This window comes from Melozone crissalis, unplaced genomic scaffold (assembly GCF_028551555.1).
Source record: "Melozone crissalis strain CALT ecotype California unplaced genomic scaffold, PUWL_Pcris_2 ptg000005l_1, whole genome shotgun sequence".
Classification (NCBI taxonomy): Eukaryota; Metazoa; Chordata; class Aves; order Passeriformes; family Passerellidae; genus Melozone; species Melozone crissalis.
Window position 1 is genome coordinate 16827083 of NW_026535783.1, and position 27830 is coordinate 16854912.

The window sequence follows — 27830 nt, forward strand, 5'->3', positions numbered from 1 at the left end:
TGATTATTTGTGTGGAAAGAGGCTTTGATTTGATCTGATTATGAACCATCTGAACATTGTGTTTGGCCTCTGTAAAACAACTGTTCCATTTTTTGTCTTCAGTGGCTGTAGTAATTTGCATGGGGAAAAGAGAAGATAAGCTAAGTTTGGTAAGTTGTGTCTGGTCATCTCTAGTAGTAAAATACATTTTTAATTTGACTTAACTTATAATAAAAACTTAGAATAAAATGGACAATTTTTTTTTCCTTTGGCTAGTGGAAAGTTTGTGTAAAGAAAAATCAAAAGATGCATAAATTGTTTTTTTTTCAGTTCTTTGAAATCCAGTATAAGAACAGGAGAGTTTTTAGTATGTAATTATACTGCTTAATTTTTGTGAGGGGACAAGAAAAAAGTTAATGAGTTTCAGGTGCGACCTTTTTGAGTGCTTGGCAATGCTGTGCCTTGTTTCTTTACATATTGCTTGATTGAAAGTCACTGATGGATATAAAATGTTGCACTCTGCTTATGTATAAACAAATGCCGAGTGTGTTGCCGGTAGTTGTGCTATTCAGAATCTCTCTCCCTCAAACTAGAGTCTACTAAGTAGCAACCTCCAGGAAAGTATTCTTAATAGCGTTTCTTGTTTCAGATTTAGTTTCTGTTGCATTTCCTGATCCCAAGAATGAGAGCTAGAGCACTGAAAAGTGCTCCTTGCTGCGTTCCCTACCAGCAGGCCACTTCACCCATCCCATTTTTAGGCATAGAAGGCGATGGCTTTAAAATGAGCAGCAACATGAGCATTGACATCTCTGCAAGAAGAATGCTGCTGTGGAGGTTATGTAAGAATTGTGTCTTTTATATGCAGTATATTAATTATAAACATATTTGTGTATGTTTATGCCCCTTTGGATACTCCCTAGGCTCTGAAATGACTGTGTCTGTGGGAACATTAAACCAGGCTGTTATCTGATATCTGTTTGGTAAAATAAGCATTGACATATTTGAAGTGATTGAAAGCAGTGTTCTTAGTGACTGTTAAAGAACTTTACATTATGTGCATGGTACTGTGATTTTGTTCACACTGTACTTTAAAACCTGTATAATTGACTGACTATAAAACCAGTTTGTAATAAGAAATTTTCTGTAGGAAAATTTAGGGCAAAATGGTAGTAATTTTTGCATCTATTTGCACGTATAAAATTTCCTTATTATTATTGCTTCTAATAGATACACTGTTGGTAATCAGACTACAAGTTAAAAATTATAACATTGAGATAACAAATGAAATTTCATAAATTTTCAAAACAAAAGTACTCTTTCCCGCGCGCGTGTGTGTGTATGTGTATGTAAGTATGTATGCAAGGCTTAACTACCAGTAGACAAATTCACTCCAGGGTAATCAATGCAGTGAAATAGGACCATATTTTTCTTTATCAGTAGTACCTTACCAAGTGCTTGATAGACTTAATAAACTTGTTTGTATCCTTGGCAGAGTAAAACAAGTTTATTAATTAAACCAAGGATTAAGCAATGTTGCCCTGAATGTGAGTCTTAGTAAATTCAAAAGGAAATTTGCATTATAAATCAACAATTAGACAAAGAAATAATTTAATCTTAGGATTTGGAGAAATTTGATAGAAATTCGTTTTAATTTTTCCGTTGTTGTTCTTATACTGGAAGCCAAGGAGCTGGTAAAAAGGAGCTTCTGGCACTTTAGCTCATTAGGATAACAATAGCTTTGAATAATATTTATGGTGTCATAAGAGCTCATCTTTCTTATAATTATGTTTATCAACTTTTAATTCTTTCCGGAAGAGCCATGCTAATACAATATTACTTTCAAAATTGAATAGGCAGTGAGTGGTGTAATTTGCACTATCAGATTTCAATATTTCGTAGGGAGCAAGCCTTTGCTAAGTTTAAGTGTAGAGGTCAGAGCAGAATTTTCTCTGTCCTGTTTGGCTTGCCATTGTTGCACAATAAGTCACTGTGTTTGCTTTTGTGAACAAAACTCAGCTCTGCAGATGAGGAGTGTGAGGCTTCTGTTGTTCGTTCCTGTGCCCTCAGTATTTTCAGTGTTTTGTCTTAGAGAAGGTCAGTTGATATGGAAGCTTCAAGTCAGTGTACCAGGTTTGTCAAGTAATTAGGCTAATTTATTTTAATCATTACTAAATTTGTAAAGCTTCAGCTAACAGATCGGGCTATGAGCAGAGAGAGAGGAAATATTACTTAGAGGTCAAATTATTCTCCTTTTAAATTGCAGCTTTATTTAAAATCAAGCTTGTAGCCCACTTTAGAGTTGAATTACTGCATTTGTTGGTTTGGAGTGAGAGCAAAGCATCATTACATGTCTTTAGAGTAAGAAAAGATATTTCCTTTGGTTTGATCTAAGTTAGGCTGCACTCAGAGGAACCAGTATATCCAAGAGTAATGCCTCTTACAGCACTACAGAAGTTCTTCAGTCTGGCTTTTCCTCTGTGGAAGTGGGTTATAGTAAATCTTGTTTTCTTCAGTTCTGGACAAAAAAAAAAATTGTGGTTTTGCTCAGTTCTCCCACAAAAGGTTTCGCATAGTGCTCATGCAAGAATGTCTGCACGGTCTTGGCTGTACCTAAGTCTTTGCATCTGGCTAAGCAGTGAAGCTGTATCTGTGGCATGGATGGAGATGGAGCAGTGCCAGGACAAATGCCAGTGCCAGATAATCAGAGCATGCCTCAGCCTGCAGGTATCAGTGGAACAGTTTTGTTAGGCTTCTGAAAATGAAACTTGAGCTATAATCCCATGTGGGGTTCTAACAGCATCTTCCCAGAATACTACGAATGCATATCACTTAGGAGTATTTCTATGAGGTAGAACAGTCCCTAGACTGCTTCAAGAAAAGGTCCAGGTGATCCACAATAGTGTGTTTTCCAACCTAGTGTCCACCTTGACTGTGGTGAAAGGGGAGGGTACATAGACAATGTGAAGGGAAAGGCAGTGATCTCCAGAATAGGTGTGGTGGGGCTGGTGATGAGTACCTAGCTTAGATACCCTCACTTCTATTTACATCAGCTGTTAAAGGATATGTGACTGCAACTTAAGTCTATTGAGTTTATTTGGGCATTTAGACTGAGGTTTGGGATCTCCTAGATAAACAGAAATTTACTAAAAAAGTAAGCATTACATTGCATGCTTTCTTCATGAAATGCATCACTACTTTATGTACAATTCTTTCTCCTCTTTCCCACAAGATGAATGATTATTTGGACTTTTTCTTGAATTTGTGAGATACTTTTATTCCTTGCACATTGTAGTACCTTTTAATATTTGTCCTATCTTATTCTACATTCAGTGTTAGTAGAAGGGGTGGAATGTAAGGTGAAAAGTTTCCTCAAGACTCCCCTCTTCATTTGACAGGTTGTATATGGAGTAAAGTCTCTGGTTCCATGTTGCACTCTGTCTGTCTCCCCTGTTGTTTCTGTGAACTTATCAGTTGGTTACTGAGAAAAGTATTTCCATATTAATAGGAAGTATTAGGAAATGTGTTGTGAAACCACAAAAATGTGCCGAAGTCTCGAAGGTAAGCTGTGTATCTGGAACACTTTGTCAGGGCTTTCCTTTTTTAAAAGCTTTCATTAATCTGCAGGGACGGTACTTGTAGAAACCTAATTGCTGAAATCCCTGTCTCTGTTTGCTGTCCTGCTTTGGAACTCTCCATTTCTTTAGCATCATCTCTTTAGCAACATTTGAAATTCTTATCTGGCAGTCTGATGGCTAGGTGCTCTGGATGTAACCAGGAAGAGTGTCACAGTTGGCAAGAAGGACAGATTTTTTGGGCATAATTGTTGGAGCTGTAACTGAGTCACTTGAGTCACTTGATATAAATGAAGCTCACTTAGATGAAAATTCACACTAAGTTCTTCAGGGGAACCTTTATTATTTTTTTTTTGACAGAGGCGGAGATTGAGCATCCGGTCATGTGGAGTTTGGGATTTGTTGTTGTTGTTGTTGTTTGGTTGTTGTTTGTTTTGTTGTTGTTGTTTGGGTTTTTGTTGCTGTGGTTTTGTTCTGTTTTTGTTTTCTGGCCACTGTTTTCATACCACCAGACTCTGGAAAACATTTGCTGTAGCTGGCTCGAGATAGGAACAGCCTCTTTATGTTTAACAGTCTGTTGCTCCTTCATTGGTCTGTTGACTGTCTTCTGTAGCCAATGAATTAATTTATGATTAACTTAGGGAAATAGGTAAGCATACAGTTACTAGCACAAGGAACTGCAGGCTCCAGGTGTGACATTCTTTTCCTCTGCATTTAATACATGTTGGGTAGCTTTCCATAAGGTATTCAGTGATGAGGAAATTAAAAATCACCTCTTTGTAAAGGAATAGGATGCAAGTGAGTGTAAGCCTTTGGCAAGGGAAAGATGGTCTCTCCACTGACTGTGTTGCCCATCTTGTGCAAGACCACAAAAATGACTCTTGCCTTATTTCTCTCTGTGGCCTAGGCCAGATACTATTGATGGTGCTGTGTTAAATGCTGAAACGTAGCTTCTCAGCAATGATTATAAATTAACAAACATTTGTAAGTTCCTTCCTGTTAAATGTGTTTTCATAGTGCAGAAAAAGCTATGGCACTAATTTCTGAAGAGTTAGTTTTTCCTTAGTATGCCAGCATATAGACGCTTATGGGTGTAATTACTTGGATTTCAAGCTACTTTACTCAAGAGAAGCCTAAGAAACACAAGAGATGTGTATTGACTGTATAAGTACTGAGAGCTGAAATCAAAACATTATCTTTCTTTCCTGGCTACAGTTAACCTCTGGTTGAACTCTTAACTACTCAAACTGGCACCAGCCCCATTTCTTCCAGTGCTTCCTTATCCAAATTTGTACATAGAGATATGTGGGAATTACTAGGACGATGACAGATGCCATTTACAGGGCAGTGGAGGGGTAGCTTGATTGACCTGATCTGAGAAATGCGCTTTGAAGTAGTTGTAGAGACAAAGGTATTTAACGCGTGAGCCAAACAAGCCTAGCAATGACAGCAGCTTCCAGACGGTTCTCCTTTGTCTAGCCTAATTAAAGATCCAGAGGGTTGTTTTGTACGCCGTGTATTGTGCTGAGAGCCACAGTTACTTCCATAAAACTAAGCTTACAGAAGTGTGCATAATTGCAGGAAAGATTTTCGTGGGATGGGTGTGGCTGCGGATCTTGAGCGTAGAGAAAAGGAGGCTGTCTCTGGTTTGCCTGCAAAATCTGTGGTTAATCTAGGGGATGATAATATAGCCTTTGATTATCAGTTTCAAAGTACGGTGACGTGCTGTTTGTTCCCAAGCTGTTAACTTTCTGAAAAGTCACTGCATCTCAGTTAATTAATGATGTTTATAGGATCAGCATGTTGTTCAATAAGCAAATCCTTCACATTAATTAAAATGTGAGTGTTATAATCTTAAAATGCAGTTATCTGACCTTTTGAAAGAACGGCTCGTGTGCGCTACTCTGTGCCACTGTTATATTGAATTAGAAATCAAAATCTAATAATGAGTACGTTTTCTCTCTAGTGAAACTAAATGTGGAGCTCTTTTCCCTGTGTGTCACTGCTGCTACAGTCAAGCGTGTTGTCAGTATTAAATTTTAAATACCACCTCCTCCTCAGCGTGATGACCCACCCTTAAGGGGAAGGTGGGTCATCACATTCACTCATCACCGCTGAATAAAGTTGTTTTTGATTGTAACTTTACAGATTAGCAGTTCCTTAGTTCCCATATTGCACTCCAAAGCACAGGGGTAGCCTAAAATGGCTGCAGATTATGATATATGACTGCTCTTGTGAAGCTGCAGCTGTGAATCTCAAAGAGGATGTAACCATGCAGAATCGCTCTTTTAGATGGTCATTAGCGCTGCATAAGTACAAGCCTCTTTTTCAGACAGCATTTATTCTTCACGGTTCTTCTACTAGTATGTGATGGCAATGTCATTTGCCAAGCATTGAATAACAATGAATGTTTTATTGAAGTACAGTATTCTGAACCAGTGCTTTTTTTAAGCTGTTTAAGTGCTTAATTTTCGTTTGACTGCTCCTTTTCATGCAAATGTGATTGTAGCAGAAAAATCCAATACATCCTTCTCTCTTGTGCTTGTGTGATGTATTGGACTAAGCTGAAGGCTTGTGTGAGGCAAAAAGGAAACACAGCATAATTTATCAGTTATCCTCTGGCATCCTATCCTATTCCAGTTTAATTGTCTTTATTTTGTTTAGAACAAACACGTGCAAAAACCAAGCGGAACAAAAAACACACGAAAATTTTCTGTGTGATACTAAGGAAAAAAACAAGTCAAGGAACAGTCTCTTCCTTGCCCCTAAAATTGCCCTCAAACAGAGGGAAAATTAAGCACAATATTCTTTTTTTTGGAATGAAAAGTGGAATTTGGTCTAAATATTTCGATGCATGATGATTTCACTCGTCTTCCAAGGACCAAATTGCATTTGGAAGCATTATGACTTCATTTATGAAGGACAGGTTTTTAATGTGGTTAACACCTACAACTTTGGCAAGATTTTTTTGAACAGGCTAGCACCTCCTTTTGTCATTATGAGGATCTGAGGGAAAGCTCATGTACCCAATGTGCTTTGTCCTTTGGAACATCTGGCGCCTTTTTTTTGATTTGTGAGCTATCTTGAAAATCTGGCATCACTTCTGGGGTTTAAGTTCTAATTAAATAAAGTACACCGTCTGGCCATAAGCTTTGCAATACACTGAGGAAAGGAAGAGGGGGGGAAAAAGCTATCTTCATTTTATTGTCAGTGGAATTGAGATGGTGAGACCATAGAGTTATTGAAAATGGTCAATATATTTTGATACTGAGTATTTCCTTCAAAAGTGGCTTTTAGTGCCTACATACAGACCAAACCAAATGTGTCTGTGATCTCAGAATTCCTAGGTTTTAAGACCACAAAGCAAGTTCTGACATTACCCATTCATGATATGGGCATGAAAATTAGCCATGCCATGCCATAGTGCAATGCATGATTGTATCTATTCTTATATTATCATCAGACTCTTTACCATGATTTGGGAATGCAAAATCATTTTCAGCTGTTTGAGGGCAGAACAACAGATACTTTGTTTGTTCTATGGAGCAGTAAACAAATACTATCAGAATTCAAGTGCTGTGACACTAATTTTAATAAAACACATGATCATTCTCTTCTAATTATAAACAATACCGAAAGCAAGTGGTCAGTCTTCAGGAAATATTCAAATTAATCCAGTCTAGGGTAGCTTAAATATATATTTTGTTACTGTGTAAGAGAGGAGAACTTTCTATATCATGCCTATTGAAATCAGAGAAGGTTGTTTGTCCAATTCTTTTTGCTATTTTTTCCTCTATAGAAAAGTTAGGTTGAAGTATAAGAATGTGTATGAAGTTCTTTGTATTGAGAGATCCACTAATTCTACCTCTGTGTCTTGGGCGTATGATTTTTCCAATATCTGTATGTGTGTGCCTTCTTTCTCTCTCCTCAAACAAGCAATGCGTCTTCAGGTATCTTTGATCCAGTCTTTTGTGGTTGGCCATTAGTCATATTGATTCTCTAGCGATAAAGGAAGCTTTGTTCTCAATGCAGTTTTAACAGTTCAGCATCAAGGTCTGTCACAGAAACACTGTTGACATCAAAGAATTCGCAAAAATGTGTAATTTTGCAAAAATATAAACTCAGTTATGTGTTGCCTTTTATATTTGAGATAGGGAAAGGAAAACTGAGCAGGTTTGTTTTAATGTCCAAGAGGAAGGAAATTCCAGAAGCAAATAAAAAACTAGCAGCTCCCTCAAAACTGAGAAATAGACGTCCTCAATTTCACTATCTGAAAGTAGTATTTGAATTACTTTGTTCACAGGTAGGCTTTGAACTAAAATACTGTTTACACACATACCAAGAAGTGTTGTCAACTGGCGCACTTTTTATATTCCTGCTTTAATCCATTTAATCCATCCAAGAGTCAGTCCAATGAGAAGGAAAGCAAAAGCAGCAGAGGTGTAATAAACACTGATTTAATTTTTACAGCACAGTACATTATAGAACTATAAAATTGTGTGATTAGCCAACTCATTAACACTATCTTAAAGCAAATAAGTGTTTAGAGCTTGACACAGTTAGTGCTGAAAACCTTTCTAATAGTAAATTTGAGAAGTAACCAGTGTTGCTTGGAATAAAGATTGTGCTGCTGTGCATCATCAGGAGCTCAGTATTAGGGCTGTCATCCAATTATTCCATTCTAATGCATTCCCTGTTTTACAGCACTCCTGTCTATACTGTTTTGACACTTCCTTGAGAGCGGTGCTGGGTAGAACCTGCAGAGCACTTTGTACAGGACTGCCACAAAAATAACTTAATTGATTTAAGTACTGCCCTCCACTTTATAAAAGGGTTTCTTTTCACTTACTCTTTTATCCTGTGTTTATTAGTAGTGACTTAGGCAGCATAGTTTGAGCCAATATAAGAGTCATTGTGGTCCCCTAAAGTCTGCTTTTCTGGTAGAATCCTATTGATCCAGATGCTGTGTTAGTTGTTTATGCTCTTAACATTTTCAGTGATGATTTAAGAGATATAATCTGAAAATTCCCATATTTTTGTACAAAGACTGCTCATGGACTTCTTTCTGAAAATGATGTATTTTAGCTGGAAATTTAGAAAGTCTTGGCTCCTTTTGAAAGAGTCTAAAAATAGATAAACATTGTCTTTTTAATTTGCTGGATATGGGCAGGCCACTCCTGTGAAACTAAACTCATGTCACTTGGTGCATTAACTTCAACATTTGGTATTGGTTTGTATTAGTTCATTATTCAAATTTGAAGGCAATGTTAGAGGATACCTGGAAAATAAATTTACTGTGTCAGCCAGCTTAACTAAAACATGACCTCTTAATAAATTTAACTTCTTTGAATCGCATCTTTTTTCTGGAAATTAGCAGTTATACAGTGATTGAATCACTTTCTTGTTTTAATGCTGTCCTTACAAAGTTACTGCTTTGGAAGAGGTCTGCCTGATGAGTGTTTTCTCAGGTTAGCTTTTAAGCAATTGAATTGCAAGATCACATCATAGAATGACAGAAAGAGGGAACACACTGAAATTAAAATCTTGAGATATTTTAGGGTGAAGCTCATAGCATGGTGTTCTTTTTCCCATATATTTCAGAGATAATTTTTTAAAACAAATCTGTTCCAAAAACACATCTAGGACAGGAAAAATATTTTCTCTAAAATTGTGTCAGCCATTAAGCTACAAGTGATCCATCAGGCCCTTAAAGGGCCTGTTTTTTTTGAGACATTGCTTTTGCCATGGGAAAATAAGCGTAAACATGAGTGAACCAGGGGACTCTTACACAATGTATTAAGCTATGTGATTAAGCTCACTTATGCTTAATCAAATGAATTTAGGATGTTACATTTCCTCAGCACAGTTGCCATCTGCATGTGCTGACAGAATGATTGTGGGAGAGAGTTCTGTGCCCTTTGGTGTAAGGCTCACATGGGAGCTGTGGTTCCACGTCTGCAGAAGCTGATTTCAGACTGAGCTGTCACTGCCACACTTTCTCATGGACCTTGTGCAATGAACTGACGCGTCAAGATGAATACCAACTTGTACCAAAAGTATGAGATGAGTTGTGGGATTTAGGTCAGATCATGCAAGATACAAGACTGTAACCTTAGTTAAAATTGTCATTACAGGTGTCCCTGGGGCAGTAAAACTGTGGAAGCCAGTATTGCCATGGCTGCCTGAACAGTCTGGGACTGATACCTCCTTAGTCCAGCTGTTTACCAAATGAGGAGCTCCACAATATCAATCTGTTTATTGACAAACTTGGTGCCTTTACGTGCTTCCTCGAGTAGTTAAGACCTTCTTAGCTGTGTCAATTTTACTTAAAAATATGCCATCCTGAAGCAGGATATGAGATGTGTGGTACTCTGTGTAAGAAGCATGAAGGGAATGATTGTCTGGAAGACCACAGCAAAGTGGGAACTTTTAAAACTGGTTCATGTCAGAACAGAATATATATTCTGGAGCTGTGCCTAAAGCTACTGGCTCTGGGACAGTGAAGAGTCTAAAAGGTTCCTGCTTCTTGCTCCCTCTTTGCTCAGAGGTTAATGTCTGGCAGTAACTGAGATAGCTTTTATAAAGGTAGCTCCCCACAAATAAATTCTCTCTTCCCTTAAATACACAATATTGGTGGATCAGATTCAGGTTGTTTGCAGCCATGCTATGAAACCTCTCTATATTTAGACCCTTGAGTAGAGTCCAGAGAGGGAGGACAGTAAAGGGACTAAACCATCCAGCTAAAAGTGCTATATTTAAAATGTCAGCAGCAAGTTGTTTGAGGTCCATCTTTATAGGTATGTTTACTTTTGTACAGAGGAATAACTGTTCCCTTTGGAGTTACATTCTTGGCTTGTTTCCATTCATTTATATGCAAGAAGAGTAAATCTCTAGTCAACCACACTCCACAGAAGTCAATAAGAAAGGCGTAATTGTGGACTTTTTCCCCCCCCCCCCACATATTTGAAGACACACATAAACCTGAAAATTACTTGGTAGTATTTCTACTTCAGTTTTTCAGAATCATTAGCAATACAGAGTAATGCAGTCTGGCTTATATGTATATAATAGTAAATAGATCTGGTTTTGAGGATGAGAAAAGTCATCAAACACTTCTGTGTACGCATATTCATTTCCAAATATCTGAATAATAGTTGCAGGATTGATACATTCAGGAAAGCAACACACAGAACTTCTCGCCTTTGTCCACCAAATAGAGCTTTTCCAGCCTTTCACAACTTCACATATGTTAATGAAAAACATTTTCTGAGAAATTGGCAGCTTCATGCTTTGTAGCTAATGCCAGCTTTTTTCATGGACCAGTTCAAGGCAGAGCAAAGGGAAAAATGCCTTGTTTTAGTGCGTGAATTACTCTGACAAGCTTTCACATTGCCCCTCCTCTTATTAATATTCTTTTTGATGTGAGCTTGTAAAACAGAGGATTGGCTGTTAATCTCTGGGATCTCAAGGGCTTTTGGCAGTGGCCCATAATTGATGTGTTCACATGGCTGTTGTCTGACTACTAATGATTAGACAGCAGTGTTATCTCCCAGCTAAATCAGTGTTGCTTATAAATCACACTTGATAAAGTGCAGTTTCATTTCTTCAAAGGTCTGTACATGTCTATATAGTTTGATACAACTGCCAGAGCCATTTCATGATTTCATGACAGCTTAGATTAGGTTTATTTTTATGAGCAAGATATTTGAATTTTTACCAAGTATTCAAAAAATGTTTCTTTCTGTTTATCTTTGTTTTGTTATGCAGTGGGTAGAATAGAAAGGATATGCACAGTTAGGGCAGATCATCCTAGAAGATGCAAATAACTGGAGAAAATATCACATGAAAAGCGGAATACTTGGACTGTCAATTTCCTTTGCTCTATTTGAACAGAAAGGGAGCTTTGTTTGTAGTATGTGTTGATCATGCTGGTACCCTATAAAAATAGTCTATGAGAGTGTAAGAAAAGACACAGGCAAACACAAGGCAATTCAACAATGGTGTCTGGGATTTTCTGGATAAAATGAGGTACTTTGCATGCCTCCCTTCTTTTTCAGCAGCACAAAAATGAAAAATCCTGACTAAAAGTCTTAAAATGCAAACTTCTGTCTGTGTTTGCCCTCCTAGAAAGCAAGCTAATGAGGATCTTGAGGTACTAAGGCAAAATCAACAGGTAAAAATGTTGTTGAGATGGGGACATGCAAAGAGAGATCTCAAGGTGACCTGAATTCTGAGTCACTGAAAGGACAAGATTTGTCTGTCTATTAGGTAACCTCTAATCAGATACTTGGGTGCTGATAGTGTAGATGCTCTCATGAAAAAGAACTGAGAGAACACTAAATCTGGGTTTCTCTTCTCTGCCCAAACTGAATGGCCTCAGAATTGAGGCAAGTAGGTAAGCAAATTTTGAAAGTCATAATACTGTCTTCTTTAAATAAAATTAGGACACAATATCCTACACTTGGTAGTGTTTGTAGCTCATACTGTGAATATTTAAGGTCTAATTAGTACAGAAAAAAACCTAACTGATATGGCTCCTACACCATATCAAAAAGCACAAGAGAGAGACTTCTGAGGCAATAATACAAGAATATATTTGTCAGAGAATATGTCTTGTCTAAAAAGCCCAAGGGCTTTTTAAATTAAAAATTTTAAGGTCTGTAGATAGAAATAAATATGAGGCCATTAAGCCAAATGGTCAATTTTTGGAACATGCTTAAAATGCCATCCATAAGAATGTAGGCAGGCCCATTAAAGCTTTTGGTATACATAGGTCATCCAGGAACTTCAGTTCTGTTTTGTAGGATTACAGAAGGTCTGTCATCACCTTTTGGAAGAGAAATTTAGACAATTTTTCTTAACAAAAAATTATTGAATTCAGGAAGGAACTGCCTCAGTCATAATGTGTGCAGCTCCTCACTGGCAAAGTGAGTGGTCAGCAAATGTGTAAAAGGCAGCAGCGGGCTATTGACATGCAGAAAGTCAAAAAAAGTACAACTAGGCTGTTTCTCTTCTGAGTTTTATTGCCACTTCATTATATATTGTACTGGAGTCCTGGAAAAACTCACAATGTTTTATTAAATGTCTTCTGTATTCTGGAAGGGCTGAAATGGCCGCTCTTCCACCAGACTGTGGTTGCATCGTCAAGTAACTGAAACCATTAGTGGAGAACTTCTGCTTTGGAGTCATAGGTCATTATTTGTTTGGACGTTAGGAATGAAAATTTGGAGTGGAGCAGTTAAATGATAATGCCATCAAGTTAAACATTATCTTTCTATATACAATTGAGAAGGAGAAAATTATCCTTGGTCTCCTGTAGTCTTGATTTGTCATGGAGCAACCATGCTTCCTTTCTCAGGTTGAAGTCTCTCATGTATTAGAAATAAACATAAGAAAACTGAGGATAGTATTTATTTACAATGCTATGAGACCTATTGAGCAAATAGACTATCTATTTTCAGGCTCAGAACCCTGAAAGTTTGAGTGTAGCAGAAACTTTGGAATAAAAAGAAGTGATTGTCATTGTTAAAATGAAAAGCTTCTAAAAGCTCATATAACTTCATTAAGCAGTATCTAACCTTCACCATCAAGTGGACATGCCTTTTTTTTTACCATATTCAGTTGCATGACAGTGATAGATACTGGACATCATTACACAGTTTCTATCTAGCCTCAGACAATACAGAGAAATTTCTTCCTTTACTGTTCAGAATAAATTCCTTTCTTGATTGTAGAATAGTGTACCTCTCTACACAGGACTGATATCCTGATTGAATTTTAGTACTTGTTCTTTTTGTATTAAAGCTTATTGTATGAAAAGCTTAGTGGCTGACTGAAGAAAAGTTTGGAAGTGCCGACTGACCAGGAGAAATCAAGATTCAATGCAGTAAAGTGTTTTAGATACAATTATCTCAACGAATGTGATTTACATAGGCTGAATGAGGAGAAATGTCTCTACAAGAAATGTGCAGGTGGTGATCTGGGCATCCTCCCAGAACTCTGCCAAGCATTAGAGTTGACATACAATTTTTCACAGACTCAGCCTTGGCAAAAGGCTATCACTGGCAGCTGTCAAATGCTAATCTCTCTCACAGTAAAATGGGTGAATGGCTTGGGAAATCCCACTCATCTGAGCTAGAACGGGAGATCCAAGAAAGGATCCAAGAGAGGACAAGGAAGTTTCCTTGCCTGTTGTTCAGCACTGTTGCGCTGCATTAGACCACACCCTGCTCAGAACTTTGACTTTTCATCATAGTCTTCATTAATACTGTTCTAAAAATAAAATACTAGCCTTATCATGTCTGTGGAGGTGCTGCAAATCTGTAACGTCACGTAGTCACCTGGAGTCTGAGGAGGTCTGGAGGTCACCATATAAAAAGAACGTGCAACTGTCAAAAGATGAGTTTCCAGAGTTAGTGCTGGTTAATGTGGCTGATGCGAGTGACAGAGAATATCTTTGGTACAAGGGGGGCCATTCTTCCTTGTTCCCTGTATTGAAAGCTTGGTAGCAGAATAAGTTTTAAGTAGCTTTTTAGTTTTGGTTTTTTTTGGGGGGGGTTTGGTTGGTTTTTTTTTTTGTGTTTTTTGTTTGTTTTTTCTTTTCCTTAATAGCAACTGTTCAGAATATTGAAATCATTCCAGATGTGAGTGATTTGCTGCTTTACTAGGAAAAAAAGTGACAGTTCTACTAATGTCTTTTTGCCCTCTCCAACTGCTCAGCTGATTGAAGTGGAGAAGTTAATTTTGAGAGTGGGAAATACTTGGAAACTGCAAGTAGATGCTACTTGTGTTACTCAGGTCAACACAATCACACATCAAGTTTCTTGCTCACGGAACAATATTTGTAAAGCACAAATATTTTTAAAGAAAAATATTATTCTCAAACAAAGGTTTCAAAGTGTGATATTTGGATGAAATTTAGGCAGTTTGAATCACCTTTGTAATTCTTTTATATTTAAGCTCTTGTGATTCTCAACTAAGTTCACCAAAATAAGTAATTTTCTTAGTACCTCTGACCTTCCTGAGCTTTGAACCTAAAGTGCATAATAGATATGTCTGTCCTATGGCAGAAATTCCTTTCTACATCCATGTCTTACAGTATTTATTTTTTTCCTGTGCTGTCCTTTATGGGACTGACCTTTTTACCCCCAAGAGTTTGATGCAGAATATTTGAAGAAAACAAAATAGCAGTTCTGTTAAGCATGATGTCACAATGCTTCTGAGTTGGCCTCTGATGTGATTTACAGGCAAGAAATACTGAACTGAGATGCAAATGAGATCTTTGAGACAAAATGGAGATTCTTCACGTGGTAATTCCTGTTACATGGTAGAATATGAAGGAATAGCTTTCAGTTTTGAATATGTAAATTCTCTGGGGCAAGGTCTGTAGCATGAGGAGAGTTATCTGGAAGTGCAGACATGCTTCTGAGCACACAGACATTTTTCTCATGTCACAATCTCCCATATTTGGTCTCTTCCAAAGCAGTTAGGTTAATTTCATTAAAATTGCTTCTGATTTGTGATGCTGTGCATGAGACTACACTGAGGTCTTCTGGAATCATGTTGCTTTAGAAAATTAAGATAGAGGCAAGTATACTTTATGTATAAATAAGCTTGTCTCCTTTTCACCTTAAAATCTAAAGAAAGCAATTTGTAGGATTCCAAACTTCCAGATAAGGCTGAATTCCTTTATTTCCTGTTTTCTTTTCCAGACATAATGATTCTGTGATGTATTAATTCATAACTCTAAAGAACTTGTCAGTGTAATTTTCAAGGCTGGAAGTTTCTTAGTGCTTTTTGCCTTTATGTTGCTGTCTTCTAGAGGGAGGATTTAGGTTTGCAAAGGGCCAGACTTGGTTTTTTAGTTAGATTCTATAATAGGATTCAGATCTTCCTTTCATACTCTTTCTGTTAGGGCAGACATTCCCACTGGGAGCGCTTACAGTAGATTTTGCTTTTCTTCACCATTTAAAAAGTGGTGCTTTCTGGGAAGAGCTTGTACTTAGCCTGAAACCTGCTCTTCTGCCTTTCTCCTGGCTGTGTTGGTGGATGGATTTAATGGCTTTTTTGGCATGTACATTTCAAAATCACCTGGTGCATGACACTGCAATAGTGTATGACCCACTTTGGTCTAAGATAGGTAAACTATGTTATCATTGAGATATATCTTCAAAGACACACCTTCATTAAATCAAGAAGGTGAATTTTGATACACAGAACTTGATTCCAGCATGTAAAGTGCCTGAGTAACTGAATGGCAACCTTACTTTTTAGAAAGTCTTGCCTATTTTGTGTTGGTATGTTATTTCCTTTTTCTTTAATGTGTGCTTCCTCCTACTGATGAATGTTATGCAGTCACCAAAACAGACCTTTTTTTTTTTTTTTTTTTTTTTTTGGTAAATATTCAGATAAAGGATTGCTCCAAGGAGCAGTGACTACATTGCTTGGCAGGCAGCCTTCATTTTCTGTGAGCTTTCTGCTACTAAGCATCATAACTCCCTGATACGATCAAACACTTGGCAGTGGAAAACTGCCACGAATAACACTGCAGCTTTGTAGCCTTTGTCACCAATCAGCTCTCAAAAGCTCTTGGAATTAGGTGAAGAAAATATTGCTTGAATTTTTTTATCTTTTTGTACTCCTTTGATTGTGTGTCTAAAGAGAGCATCTATGTAAATAGCCTTCTTCAGATTCAGATTTTCAATCTCATATTGGAATCTCTTGTGTGATAAACAGCAAGGCTGCTGCTCAGTATGCGCCAACACCTGGGAATAATAACGAAAAAATAACAGTGAGAAACTGCAGAGCATCTGTTCTTGACATTAACTTTCCTCAGTTTGACAGACTGCCACCACCAGATGTTAATCTTATGTGCCTTTTTTTCCACTGGAGATGGCGGCCTTCCTGCCTCTCTTTGCCTCTAATAGCTTACATCAGTGCCCTTTGGAGAATTCATGAAAACAATTGTGTCACCACAATGATCTCTAAGAACCACCACTTTGCAGTGCTGTTATGATTATCAAGCAAGATGGGTTAATTTTAAAACATGGAAATCTGGAGCAATGTTTAAGCTTATTGGTTTTTTTCTTGTGGCTAGGGGCATACTTGTGCAATGAACCTGTATCTCAGTGACAGTAAGTGTCCACTTATTTCTCAGCCAAAGGTTTAGTGTTTTAATTCACACAGAAGCAGTCCCATTTAGTGCAGACGCCCCTATTTGGCCTTGTCCTGAGTGAATGTTTCCAGTGGAAAACATGAACATTTAGTAGCAGGTCTAAATAAACCAGAACTGAGCACAAATATTTGTAACAAAGAACTTAATAGGATACACTGTCAGATCCATGCTTTCATTAGCTCCCCCTCACTGTTTATAATAGTCAAAAATGGAAAACGCATCTTTCAATTTAGCCTACATTCATTTAAAACATTGGCTAGTTTAGTATGACCACAGAAAACACTTAGGAATTTTCTTCCTCTGGTTTTGTGATAAGTCTATGTTATGGAAGAATTATGTTCCACGTGTAGTAGGAGGTTTTGCGCAGCTTTACAGAACACCATGTAAACTATCAAACAGGCTATTCATCAGCATTTTTTGGGTTTAAAATGGGATGTGGTTTAGCTTTTCCTAAGTGCTAGGCTCCATTTACCTGCCAGCTACTGAGCCCGGTTCTCTTCAGGTTTGAGGTAAGGTATGTTAAGAACTCCTAAATGATGTGGGGGTACGCCCTGACCCGGTTCCAGTGACAGAGCCCCAGTACACGGCCAGTGCCAGAGAGCAGGGCTCCGTGCCATCCAAACGTGTGCCTCCACTTGGCATCAGGCAGCAGGGGCTGCAGAGCACAGGATCAGTGTCTGCCCACGCACAGCAGCCACAGCTGTGGTTTTGTGTGATGTGTGCTATTAGATACTGCAAGTAACAGCTGCTGCTGGGGGTCAGTTGATATTTGACTTTCCTGTGTGCATTCAAGTCTGCTCTGCAAAGCTTTCTGCCTGTGCTTTAACTCTGCAACTCTCTTGGCATAAAGAGATGAACAAAGACATCATTGCTTGAGTCTTGCATTGTTCTATGTCACAGGACTTCTGCTTTAACCAGTAGAATTTTGATGGTATTAGTAACTTTTTACTCCTTAGGGATGCTTTCAGTATTTATGTTTTGTTTTGGTTTTGGTGTTGTAGGGTTTTGTGGTTGTTTGTTTGTTTGTGGTTTTAAAATTTGTTTGGTTTTTTGTTGTTTTGTCCATTTGTTCTGGGTTTTGTTTGGTTTATTTGGTTTATTTGTTTGTTTTTTCACTTCCCTCTAACCTGAAAGTTTCATTCTCAATAAAAAGAATCCCCTCTAAGGAGGAATACTTTGGAGAAGACTGTGGTTATAGGTCCTTCCCCTCTCCTGCTTAGTTCTAATGTAGTTGAGATCAGAGTCTAGGCTGGTCATACAAAGATCATGCAAAATATTTTTCCCAAAGTTACTGAGAATTATTTAGCACGCATAAGATTTGCACACATGAATCAAAGCCTTGGTGCTTAGTTTGCTTCTATGTAATGCTAAAAACCCCAGAATTGTTACAAAGGCCAATGATAACAATTGTTACAATTTTTAAAAAGTTCTCCCTAATTTGTCATTTTATGTTTTCATTACAAAAAGTGTCCATCTGATGAAGTGGGCTGATTTGTGATACATGTGTAATACCTTTTAGTCTGTCCTTTTATTTGTATCCCTGTTTTGCTTTACAAGCAGGAAAATTAACTTTGCTGTGTGTTATTATACATTTGAGCAAAACCTGGATGATGTACAGTGAGTCATTGTGTCTTCTCTGTTGAGTCTTCTTATGAGGTCCAAAATTAAAAACAGCATGGTCATGGAAGACATTTGATCCTCTATTTCAATGCAGCTAAAAAGCAGCTATTTTTAAAAAATCATTAGGTTGAAGAGTGATTTCTTTGCATGATATCTGTGATCCAATGGGCCAAATGAATGTGACTTCTGGGGGTTTAGCTAGTTGACTGGGCACTCTCATATCCTCATCTAGCTGTTTTTTATGGGACAAGGGACCTTAGAGCCACAGTGAAATATTGAAAGCCCAAATACAGAGAATCTGCTCCTGAGTACATTGGAAGTTGAACAGGAGAGATCACTTCGTCAGTTCATATGTTGATATTCTCTCTGTGAATTGTCTTGTGTTCCGACTGATTGTCTGGCAAGATGCATTCTTCTAAATATGCATTTTGGAAACCCTGAGAAATTACTCTTTAAAAGTCCTCTCTGTTATTCCAAGTAGAAAGATCTAAATGTTATCTGTAATGTACTAGGTGGGTCATCCCAATGTGTTTTAAATGATCAGATGATAAGAGATTGTATTTGCTGCCATATGGATATTAGAATTGTTCCAACTACTAATGTATCTATGATATACATGAAAGAATAGCATTTATGTCTTTGTACCTGTCTTTATAATTTTTTTTCTGTAAATAGAAAATGAAGTTCCCGGTTCACAAAATTAATTTCCATCCAGAAATCAATCTCTGTTAGTGCCAAGAAAAAAGTAAACTTAATCCTTGTTTTAAAAATTTATTATTATTTCATACTAATAGTCTATGGTGACAGGGAATAGTCTAGTAGAAACTTAGCAAGTTGCCTTGTTTAGCATGTATAATAGATATTTTTGTACTTAATTTTTCATGTGTGTCATTCATTTGGGCTAATGCCAAAAAATTTGAGCTCATAAGACTGAAATTACCTGTGATACACCAAATCCCTACATAAAGAAATGCAATCTTGGCAAACTGAACTTCCTATTACTTTTTTTTTTTTTTAAAAATGTATTTTATTTCATATTATTTTATTTTTATTTTTTTAACTCTCACAGCACCATTATAGTAAGTTTGTCTGTTGTTTTCAGGTTGATCCCCTGTTTACAGTGCCTGCACCTCCACCTCCGATTTCCAGCAGTATCACACCTCAGATTCTGCCTTCCTACTTTTCCCCATCTTCATCCAATATTGCAGCACCAGTCGAGCAGCTTTTGGTACGGACACGTTCAGTGGGTGTAAATACTTGCGAGGTTGGAGTAGTAACAGAACCCGAATGCCTTGGACCCTGTGAGCCTGGGACCAGCGTGAACTTGGAAGGAATTGTGTGGCATGAAACTGAAGAAGGTAAATTGTTTTTTCCATTAGGTTTGTCTCTGAGATGTGTTGGCAAGGGGGTGTATGCTCTCTCTGCCTGGGTGCTGGCTAAAGGCTTGCTAATCTGTTGGGACACCATTATATGCTATAGCAGTCACAGCTTTACAGTTCACTTAGTGAGCTTTCATTTTAAAAACAAATGGCAGGTCTTTTTATTATTTAAAGCAGCTGTGTTTTCCAAATGACCTACTGCGTAACCCTAGCTAATAATAGAATTGTTTCCTCTTGCTAAATTAAGAAAAGCATATGAAGAAATTGCTAATAGAATAGCATAAATGTCCTATTTAAATGAACAGCATGAGGGGGTGTTTATGTGATGGGAGTGGATATACGAATAGTTTAGGTGAAAACTTAGCTGAATATTTCAGCTGATAAGAAATGCCATTATTACATAACAATAGAGGCCCCAGAGACCCTGCAAAAATTCAGTTTCATGTGATTCTTTTTGCTTTTTGGTTATCTAAAATATGCTTTAAGAGGAAAGCTTTCAGCTTTGAAGAAAACTGTTCCATGTGGTGAAGAAGTGCTATCAAAACCAGATTGATTTCTTTAATATCCTTTGAAGACATTTGTCCGAATAGGAGTGCTGGAGAGCTTTGGGGAGCACTAAACATTGATTTGCTATGATTTGCTATGATTTAGAGCAAAGTAAGTAGGAAGAGGATTATGCTGTGATATGCAGATTTTTCCATTTTGGATTTCAAAAGCTCTTTATTAAAATTCCAGCTTTCTCCTGCTAAAAATACTGCATGTGTACACTAAACTTCTGCTATTTTTCATATAATAATAGCAGATGTTTTCATTTATAGCTGTGTGAAAATCTTTCTTTTGAAGATTATTTTATTTTTAGTGATCTACCTCCCTCAACAGTAAAAACAAGATTATTTACAAAATGATATAATGACAGAATACAGCGATGCAGTGCTTCATGATAAATCCTGACATGCTTCAGACCGTATGCACAATGGCATTTCGTCCTTTGCAGTGATATATAAGACCTCACCAAAGTGCTCTACGCTGTCCTCTCAAAAATCAATAGAAAGAGTCAGATTTACTTGCTTTTATATGCTTTCATCCATCCATCTTTCTCTCTGTGTATGTCTACAGCAGATTCATAAGGTAGATTGATCCTTTTAGATTGTTTTTGAAGCACAGTATAAATTCTGGTTTAAAATATCCCTGCAGAGATGACTGCCCTTAGCAACTCCAATCTTTCTTGGCTGGCCTGTATTAACCAGAGTTGGAATGTGTGGGTGTTAACTGTGTTGACATGAAAGAGCAGTAGCTGTTAATAGTGTTATTCTTGCTGAATAAACTAAACTTCTGACCCCCACTGAATTTAAGAGGCCTTCCTTGCGAAAGGTTTGGCACTAGAAATGAAGTATTAAAAAAAGTGCATTCTGGTCAGGGTGACATTCCATTTACCAGTATCTCAGCACTCTAGAGGTTTTAAAACTCTTGTTAGTTAATGGAAATGAACTCCCTTAGCCTTTTCCTAGTTTTGTCTAAAACAATTTTCTGAAACAACTCAATTCAGTAATGGTATGTTTGAGTGAAGCTGTTATGAGTATGCCTGTTTTCATAGCTTTACAAACACTCTGTGTACACTATGAGTGACTACAAATATAGATAAAATGGGATTCTAAAATACTCTAGAAATATAGCTAGAGTGTAGATTAAGAGACTGAAGAGAGTTGATATGATATCATATTGTGTTGTTTGTACCATGCTCTGTTTGAGTGTTTCAGATCCTGCTGACTGAAGAAAATAATACAAATTTGACTGTTTTATCCCGGAGTCCACAACCAACACTGTATTAAGAAAAATTAGTTCATAATGATGATTTGCATTTTAATTAAGTTTTTGATGTTTGGAGCACACACATAAGTACATATTTATGTGTTTTCAAGCTTTATGACATGTTCAGGAAAGCAGCTATATAAAAGCTTGCATGGGGCCATTTCTGCCAAATTCTAGGAAACAGCATACAGATGGGTCTTCTTTTTGCCTTTAATAGAAAAAAAATATTATCAGATACTGATTTTCTCAGGTTCTGATTTTGACTTTAGGGCAGAACACAGCCTTTCCTGAACTGGTGTAAATCCACCTTACTTTAACCAAAGTCTTTGTAACTAGGCACAGCTAAAACCATCTGGACATTCATGATGACATACACATTTTTTTTTGTGATTTTTATCTGTTTCTTTAGTTTTCACTCCCTTTACTGCTTTCCAAAAGTAAATAAAAGCACCCATGCAAAATGACATTTCTCTGGCTGTCTATAATATCTTAGAGCTTCTTAACATAAAACAATTTAAACAAGCTAAGGAAGGTATGAACATTTCTAATCCTGGCTTGTGTTTTGAGATATTTGAATTATTTTGTATCTAGTTTATCCACTCTGTAAAATGAATTCTGGTGTGATAAGGAGAGGCTTGTAGGCTGGCTGCATACTCATAGGAACCAAGTGTGCTGCTGAGCAGCCTTTGTGTGCTGCAGCAACTAGTTGTGGGAATGCAAATACAGAAAGGATGTGGTGAATCACAGTTATTACAACAAGAATAGTAGCCTGAGTGGAGAAAGATAAAATCAAATACTTTATGCAGAACTCATTATTAGCATAAATGTAAAACATACTTCATAAAAGAGAAAGTATATACTGAGAATTCCTGCTATGAAGCCATCTAAAGTAACCAGTTTTATGTATGTTGAGCAAGTTGTCACAATCTGTTGCATTTGTTCTTTGAGGTCAGAAAAAGGATAATGTTCAGGCTTATGAGTCATATTTTTAAGATAATCTCTTCAAGGGTAGGGGGCAAGGGAAGAAAGCAACACTTGATTTCAGACAAAATTCTGAAAGATCAAAAAGGGCATTGTTGCAGCTCTTTTCATTACTTCCACACCACTTTATTTAGTTGACTTGATTTAATAAATTAGACAGACCATTTTTCCCAGCGTGTTTTAATCTTTAGAGGTGTAGAGGGCAGCTGGCATCTGAAGCCTGTGATATTTAATTACAGGGGGTGGTAACAAACCATAGGTGGTTACTCTTAAATGACTGGGTTATCACATGGTTTTCACATGGGCATTTCTCAGCTGCTCCACTAAGCTGTGTAGTGCTTAATTGCTAGCATGTACGCCATAGGCATTGTCATCTGCATAACAACCTTGTTTGGATATAACTTGGTAGTGTGTCCAAAGTGGTGGTAAAGGCTGTGAAACAGAGCACTGTCTGAGGCTATCCTGTGGGAGAGGAAGGAGAAATTATTATGTGGGCAAGTCAACCTGAAACTGGCAGCTGATGTGGATATTTGACACCAGAAGCTATCTGCAATAAAAGTCCTTCACGGAGAGCAGCTTGGTAGTGTTAACTGGAGTGTGTGTTTTGGTTTGTTTGATCATTCTGATGTTCTGGGAAACAGCTGCTAAAAGTCTCTATTGCTATACTGAGAAAAAAAAGTTTATCTTGAATCAGGTACTTGCTAAATTGTGTGATTATCTTCTGGGAAAACAATTTCTAAGTGAGCAATAATTGCTTCTTACTGCCTGGAGGAAATAAAAATGACCCAGAAAAAAGGGAAACCCCCAACCAACTTTCTAAATTGCTTAGAGCCCTCGTTTTTTTTCGGCTTCTCACACGCAGTTGCCCTGGGTCACGTCCTGGTTTTAGTTCTGCATCTAGTAGTAGAGTCTGCCTTTAGGTGGGAACCAGTTGTTCTGATGGTGTCTTTTTTTCCTGAAAACTGCGTAGGAGACAGCCCTTGCTGCCTTTGTGTGCAGAACAGGCTGTCTGCGTGTGGCGAGATTCTTCCTCTTTGTGCAGAACAGGTGCAACCTGCTGTTGTACAGTAACAAATAATGGGGAAATGGCCTGTGTTTTTTAATCAGTGTAAGCTTGTTGGTCTTTATGACCTGAAACTGATTGCCAAATAGAAGAAACAGGAATCTGCTGGATCTCAGAAGCCTGATGGGATAATTGATAGAGTATTCCAAATTTGTCACAGCATCAGTTCTGACACTATTTTGCAGAATTTTTAGAGAAATTTAGTAGAAAGGAGAAGGTTTAGATGACAAAGAGGCATGCTGGTATTTGTTGTGTGTACAGTTTTTCAGCCTGCCACTTTTGCAACTAATACGCATGGTTTGTTTTGAAAATGTTATCTGTTGCACAGAGCTGATGTGGATTCCACTCTGCCTTACTATGTGGTCTTAGTTTTGCAAAGACTACTTTAAAACAACAGTCTGTTTTAAATATCTTTGTTTGGATATGTGTTTGTACATGTGTGTGCAAGTAAGGGTGTGTATGTGTCAACAGAAATAGAATTAGAAGAATGAGTAGTCTGGCTGTCTGTTATTCCTGTTAGCAATTTTTGTGGTTTAACAACTTACTTACTTTCACAAATACAGAGGTGTGATCAAACAATGAAACTTGTAATGGTGAAAGCCATGTCAAATGTGTAAGGAAACAAATGTAGAAATTAGAGGTTTTTATCAAAGAACATTACAACAATTCGTAGAAATTTAGAGAAACATATTAAATCACATTTTTGTCTTGAACTCAAGCAAGGTTTATTGAGAGAGGCAATAGGCTTTATTAAACCAAGTGATACAGTTGTAAAGACCAGGTTTGCTTTTATACTGGGTGCATTTACATTTCTGTGTGATGTAGACCATTGACTTGCTGGGTACAGGAGTAGGGTATTGTTAACCACTATATTTAATTCAGAATTGTCTATTTTTATGACAGAAGCATAAAGATAACTACTGCTTAAAAATTAGGCTTTGTTATGTCCATGTTACAGAGAAGTGGTCTGTGGAGATAAGTAGGGTTTTTGGCTACCTACATGAACAGAGCACCTAAAATCCAGTTGTTTTCTCCTGCTGCATGGGTTGTCTGCTGACCCAGTATGAATATCACTCACTATCAAAATGCCCTCTGTCAAGAAAAAGCCTTTACATGTATTTATATTTTTACACACTATTTTTAGTTTTTGCTCTTTCTACTGTATGTGATGCCAGACCCAGTAAATCTGTGGATTTAAGGAAGCCTTAAATATGTGATTTTTTAATAGACTTCCAGCTGTCTCATTGTTTTATCTCAGGCACTTGGAGTCTGACATGTATTATGTGTTACATAGAAACCTGCAGCAGAAGAGATATGCTTTGCATCTCACAATGGAAAGCCACAGTCTTGCATAAAAATGTTTGTGGTTTGTGGGAGCTCTACCTACTTTACATAAGGAATCTGGGATGTACACAGACTGTCTGAAACAAGTTTTAAGAGTTGTAGGATTCCGACCACAGGATGGATTTAGCTGTAGTTAAACCAAGATTTGTCATGTCTGAAGGGGCCATTTTGATCATCTTAGCTGTTTGTGTGAACTTGTGAGAGTATGCACTTGTTTAGGGACATACATTCAGGCATTGTCCTCTAACTGACTTCTACACTGTTTCTTGTGTATTTCTTTGAAACATAGAGTGCTGGCCAGTGTTAGAGCCAAGGAGTGCCTACTACTTGTAACCTGTTTTATGCCATTTTCATCTAAAATAAATGAAGAAAATAGTTATTTTAGAGTATCCACAAAAGCCTCTCAATTGGTTTTAAACCATTGGGACTGACTTTATGAACCAGGTGCACATGGTTGTGATGTGGCTTCAGTGAGTTGCCCTGAATCAGCTGGGTCGCAATAACCAAACCTTAGCAGCCGCTTTGTTCTCAGCAAACAGTACATAAGTCATGTCAGTATAAACATCAGTGAAGCAGAAATTCAAAATAGGATATGGATGGTCCCTGCTGGCAGAGGAAGGGAGATAGAAGATATTTTTGAGTTTTAATTTTGATTCTGTTGCAAAGAGCTCCTTTTCCCAAAAATTTCAATTAGTCATTCATATAAATTTAAGTTTGAAACTGTTTGATGTAAAAGTGATGTAAAGCATCATAGATTAGTGAAGAGCTGTTAAAACAAAAAAAAAAAAAAAAAAAAGAAAAAGAGAAAAAGAGGTGAAAACAGAACCTTTATTAATTTCCAGGCTTTCTAAGTACAGCAGAGAAGTCAAGGCGGCTCATCACCCTTTCCATTTCTTCCCAATACCATTACTTCAGATTTTTGGAGACTACAGATCAACACTGGAAGAAAAGCACTTAGGAAATTTGTGCTATTAAACGTTAAATTTGGTATTTAAATGTCAGCATTCCTCCTTGAACGTAAACACCCCACAGGGTCTAGCCAGTGCTAGTCCTACAGATTTGTTTAGAGAGGCTGTACGCCTCTGTTGCATGGAGGAATGTGTGATTTCTGTACTACCTAGTGCTTCTCTGTTGGTCCACTCTTAATATACTGATGTAATGCTAAGCAAATTGTAGCCACAGTGCAGTCCCAATAACCGGCCAAAAACATCAGATGTGGCTTATTTACCCTGGGTACTAACAGGCAGCTTACCTGAAGGGACCAGCAAATGCTACATTTTGCAACTGAGTGAGAATCTGGGTGTAATTCTCTTGGTAAAACCCAAAGCAGAGAATGAAAAAACTTAACAAATTCCAGACAGTGCTTACATAAAACTCTGCATATTGCCAGACTCCTACGGAGGAAGACTCCCTGCACTTCTTGTACATACATAGAAAATTATCCCTTTTACAAACAAGCATATGGGGGCAGGGAGGGTGCCTAGAAAAAGAAGGAGGATATTTGAGATTGGAAACATTTGCTTGGAGGTATTTGAATGTGAAACTGAGCCTGCTCAAGCAGTGAGGTTATGAACACTGAAGGAGCTGCTTCAAGAGAAGCAACAGTTTTGAGCATTTATTGCTCAAAAGCAAAGTCTCAGTAGCAGCAGATTGCTTAGAAGTGAGACTGTTCCAGTATGAAATACTTGGAACATGTGATGTTTGGATTTGTAGATAGCAGGGGGAGAGATGACTGCTAATGAAGTGTGTGTGCATCCTAGTGTTTCGTTACTGAATAAATACCATTGGAGTAGGGAATGAAAGCATAACTGTAATGGTATCTTTAGCTGGTGTGCTTCAGGGATTAACCCACTTCTTTGAAGATGTTCTCTCGATCAGTATTAATTTTATATGTAGTTTAAATAGTTAGAACAAGCTGATGTATTCCAGTTTTTCTACACTCCTAATCGGCACCAATCTTGTACAGTGGTGAATGAGAGGTTCTCTCAGTTGATAAGACGGTGTGTTTGTACTAATACAGATTAATACCAATTTAAAAAATAATCCTTTTTCTCTACTGTTTGAGGCTATGTCATGAAAAGCTGCTTTTGGCATTGGGACTAATTTTCCAGTATCAGATCAGTGGCTGGCCAAACAAGCAGCTTTTCATTTTTTTAAAAGAAAGAGTGGACAGTTAAATTTTGGTATCCTGAGGCATATTTGTAATTCTTTCTAATTGCTACTGATGTAGTAGTAACTAGCTACTAATCTGGAATTTTTGGTGGCAAGTAGCAATCCAAAAAGCAGAAGGAAAAACTCAATTAAAATTTTTGAACAATGAAGAGCCCTTTGACCTTCAAGGTTTATAAAAGATTATTGCTTATGCTTTTGTTCTAGAAGAGGGAGACAGGAAACACAGAGGTTGAAAATGTAGAGGGTGAGGGAGAAGAAAAAGAATATATATAAAAAAGAAAAGCTCAAGGGAAATACCTTTCTTGATTTACTCTGAAAAAGTAGGTCTGGATTTACAAAAGCTGGTGTTGCAATGGAAAGCACAATTGAAGTTCATCACTTTTATATCCCCAAGTGCTATGAAATTTAGGGTAATAAAATCCCCTAGAAACATCTGGGATGAAAAACAAAAGACCAGTTTTAGAGCATTTTGCTTTAATTTCAGTTTTCGGGGTTGGTGGTTTTTTTTGGTGTTTTTTTTAAGGAGTATCAAGTAAAACAAAACGCTTACATATCCATCAAAATTAGCACTGGTTTGAGTATACTCAAACCAGTATAGTATATTTGAGTATACTAGCTGTAAATTTAAATCTTAATAGAACCTAAAGGGGATATAGCTATGGAAATAAAAGGCTGTAGAATTAATTTTTAAGGGCAGACTTTTGTTACCATGCTTGTTAAAGATTTAATTAGAATCA

At 37.4% G+C, this 27830-nt stretch overlaps 1 protein-coding gene across 2 annotated transcripts in view; it reads left to right on the forward strand.

Annotated features, from left to right (window-relative positions):
* The window catches only part of ZNF608 (zinc finger protein 608), an 83428-nt gene that overhangs the window by 15861 nt on the left and 39737 nt on the right, over positions 1-27830 (forward strand). For both annotated transcript variants that reach the window (XM_054287469.1, XM_054287477.1), the window contains exon 3: positions 19448-19703. In XM_054287469.1, the coding sequence (XP_054143444.1) occupies positions 19448-19703 (256 nt within the window). The remainder of the gene's footprint in view (positions 1-19447; positions 19704-27830) is intronic.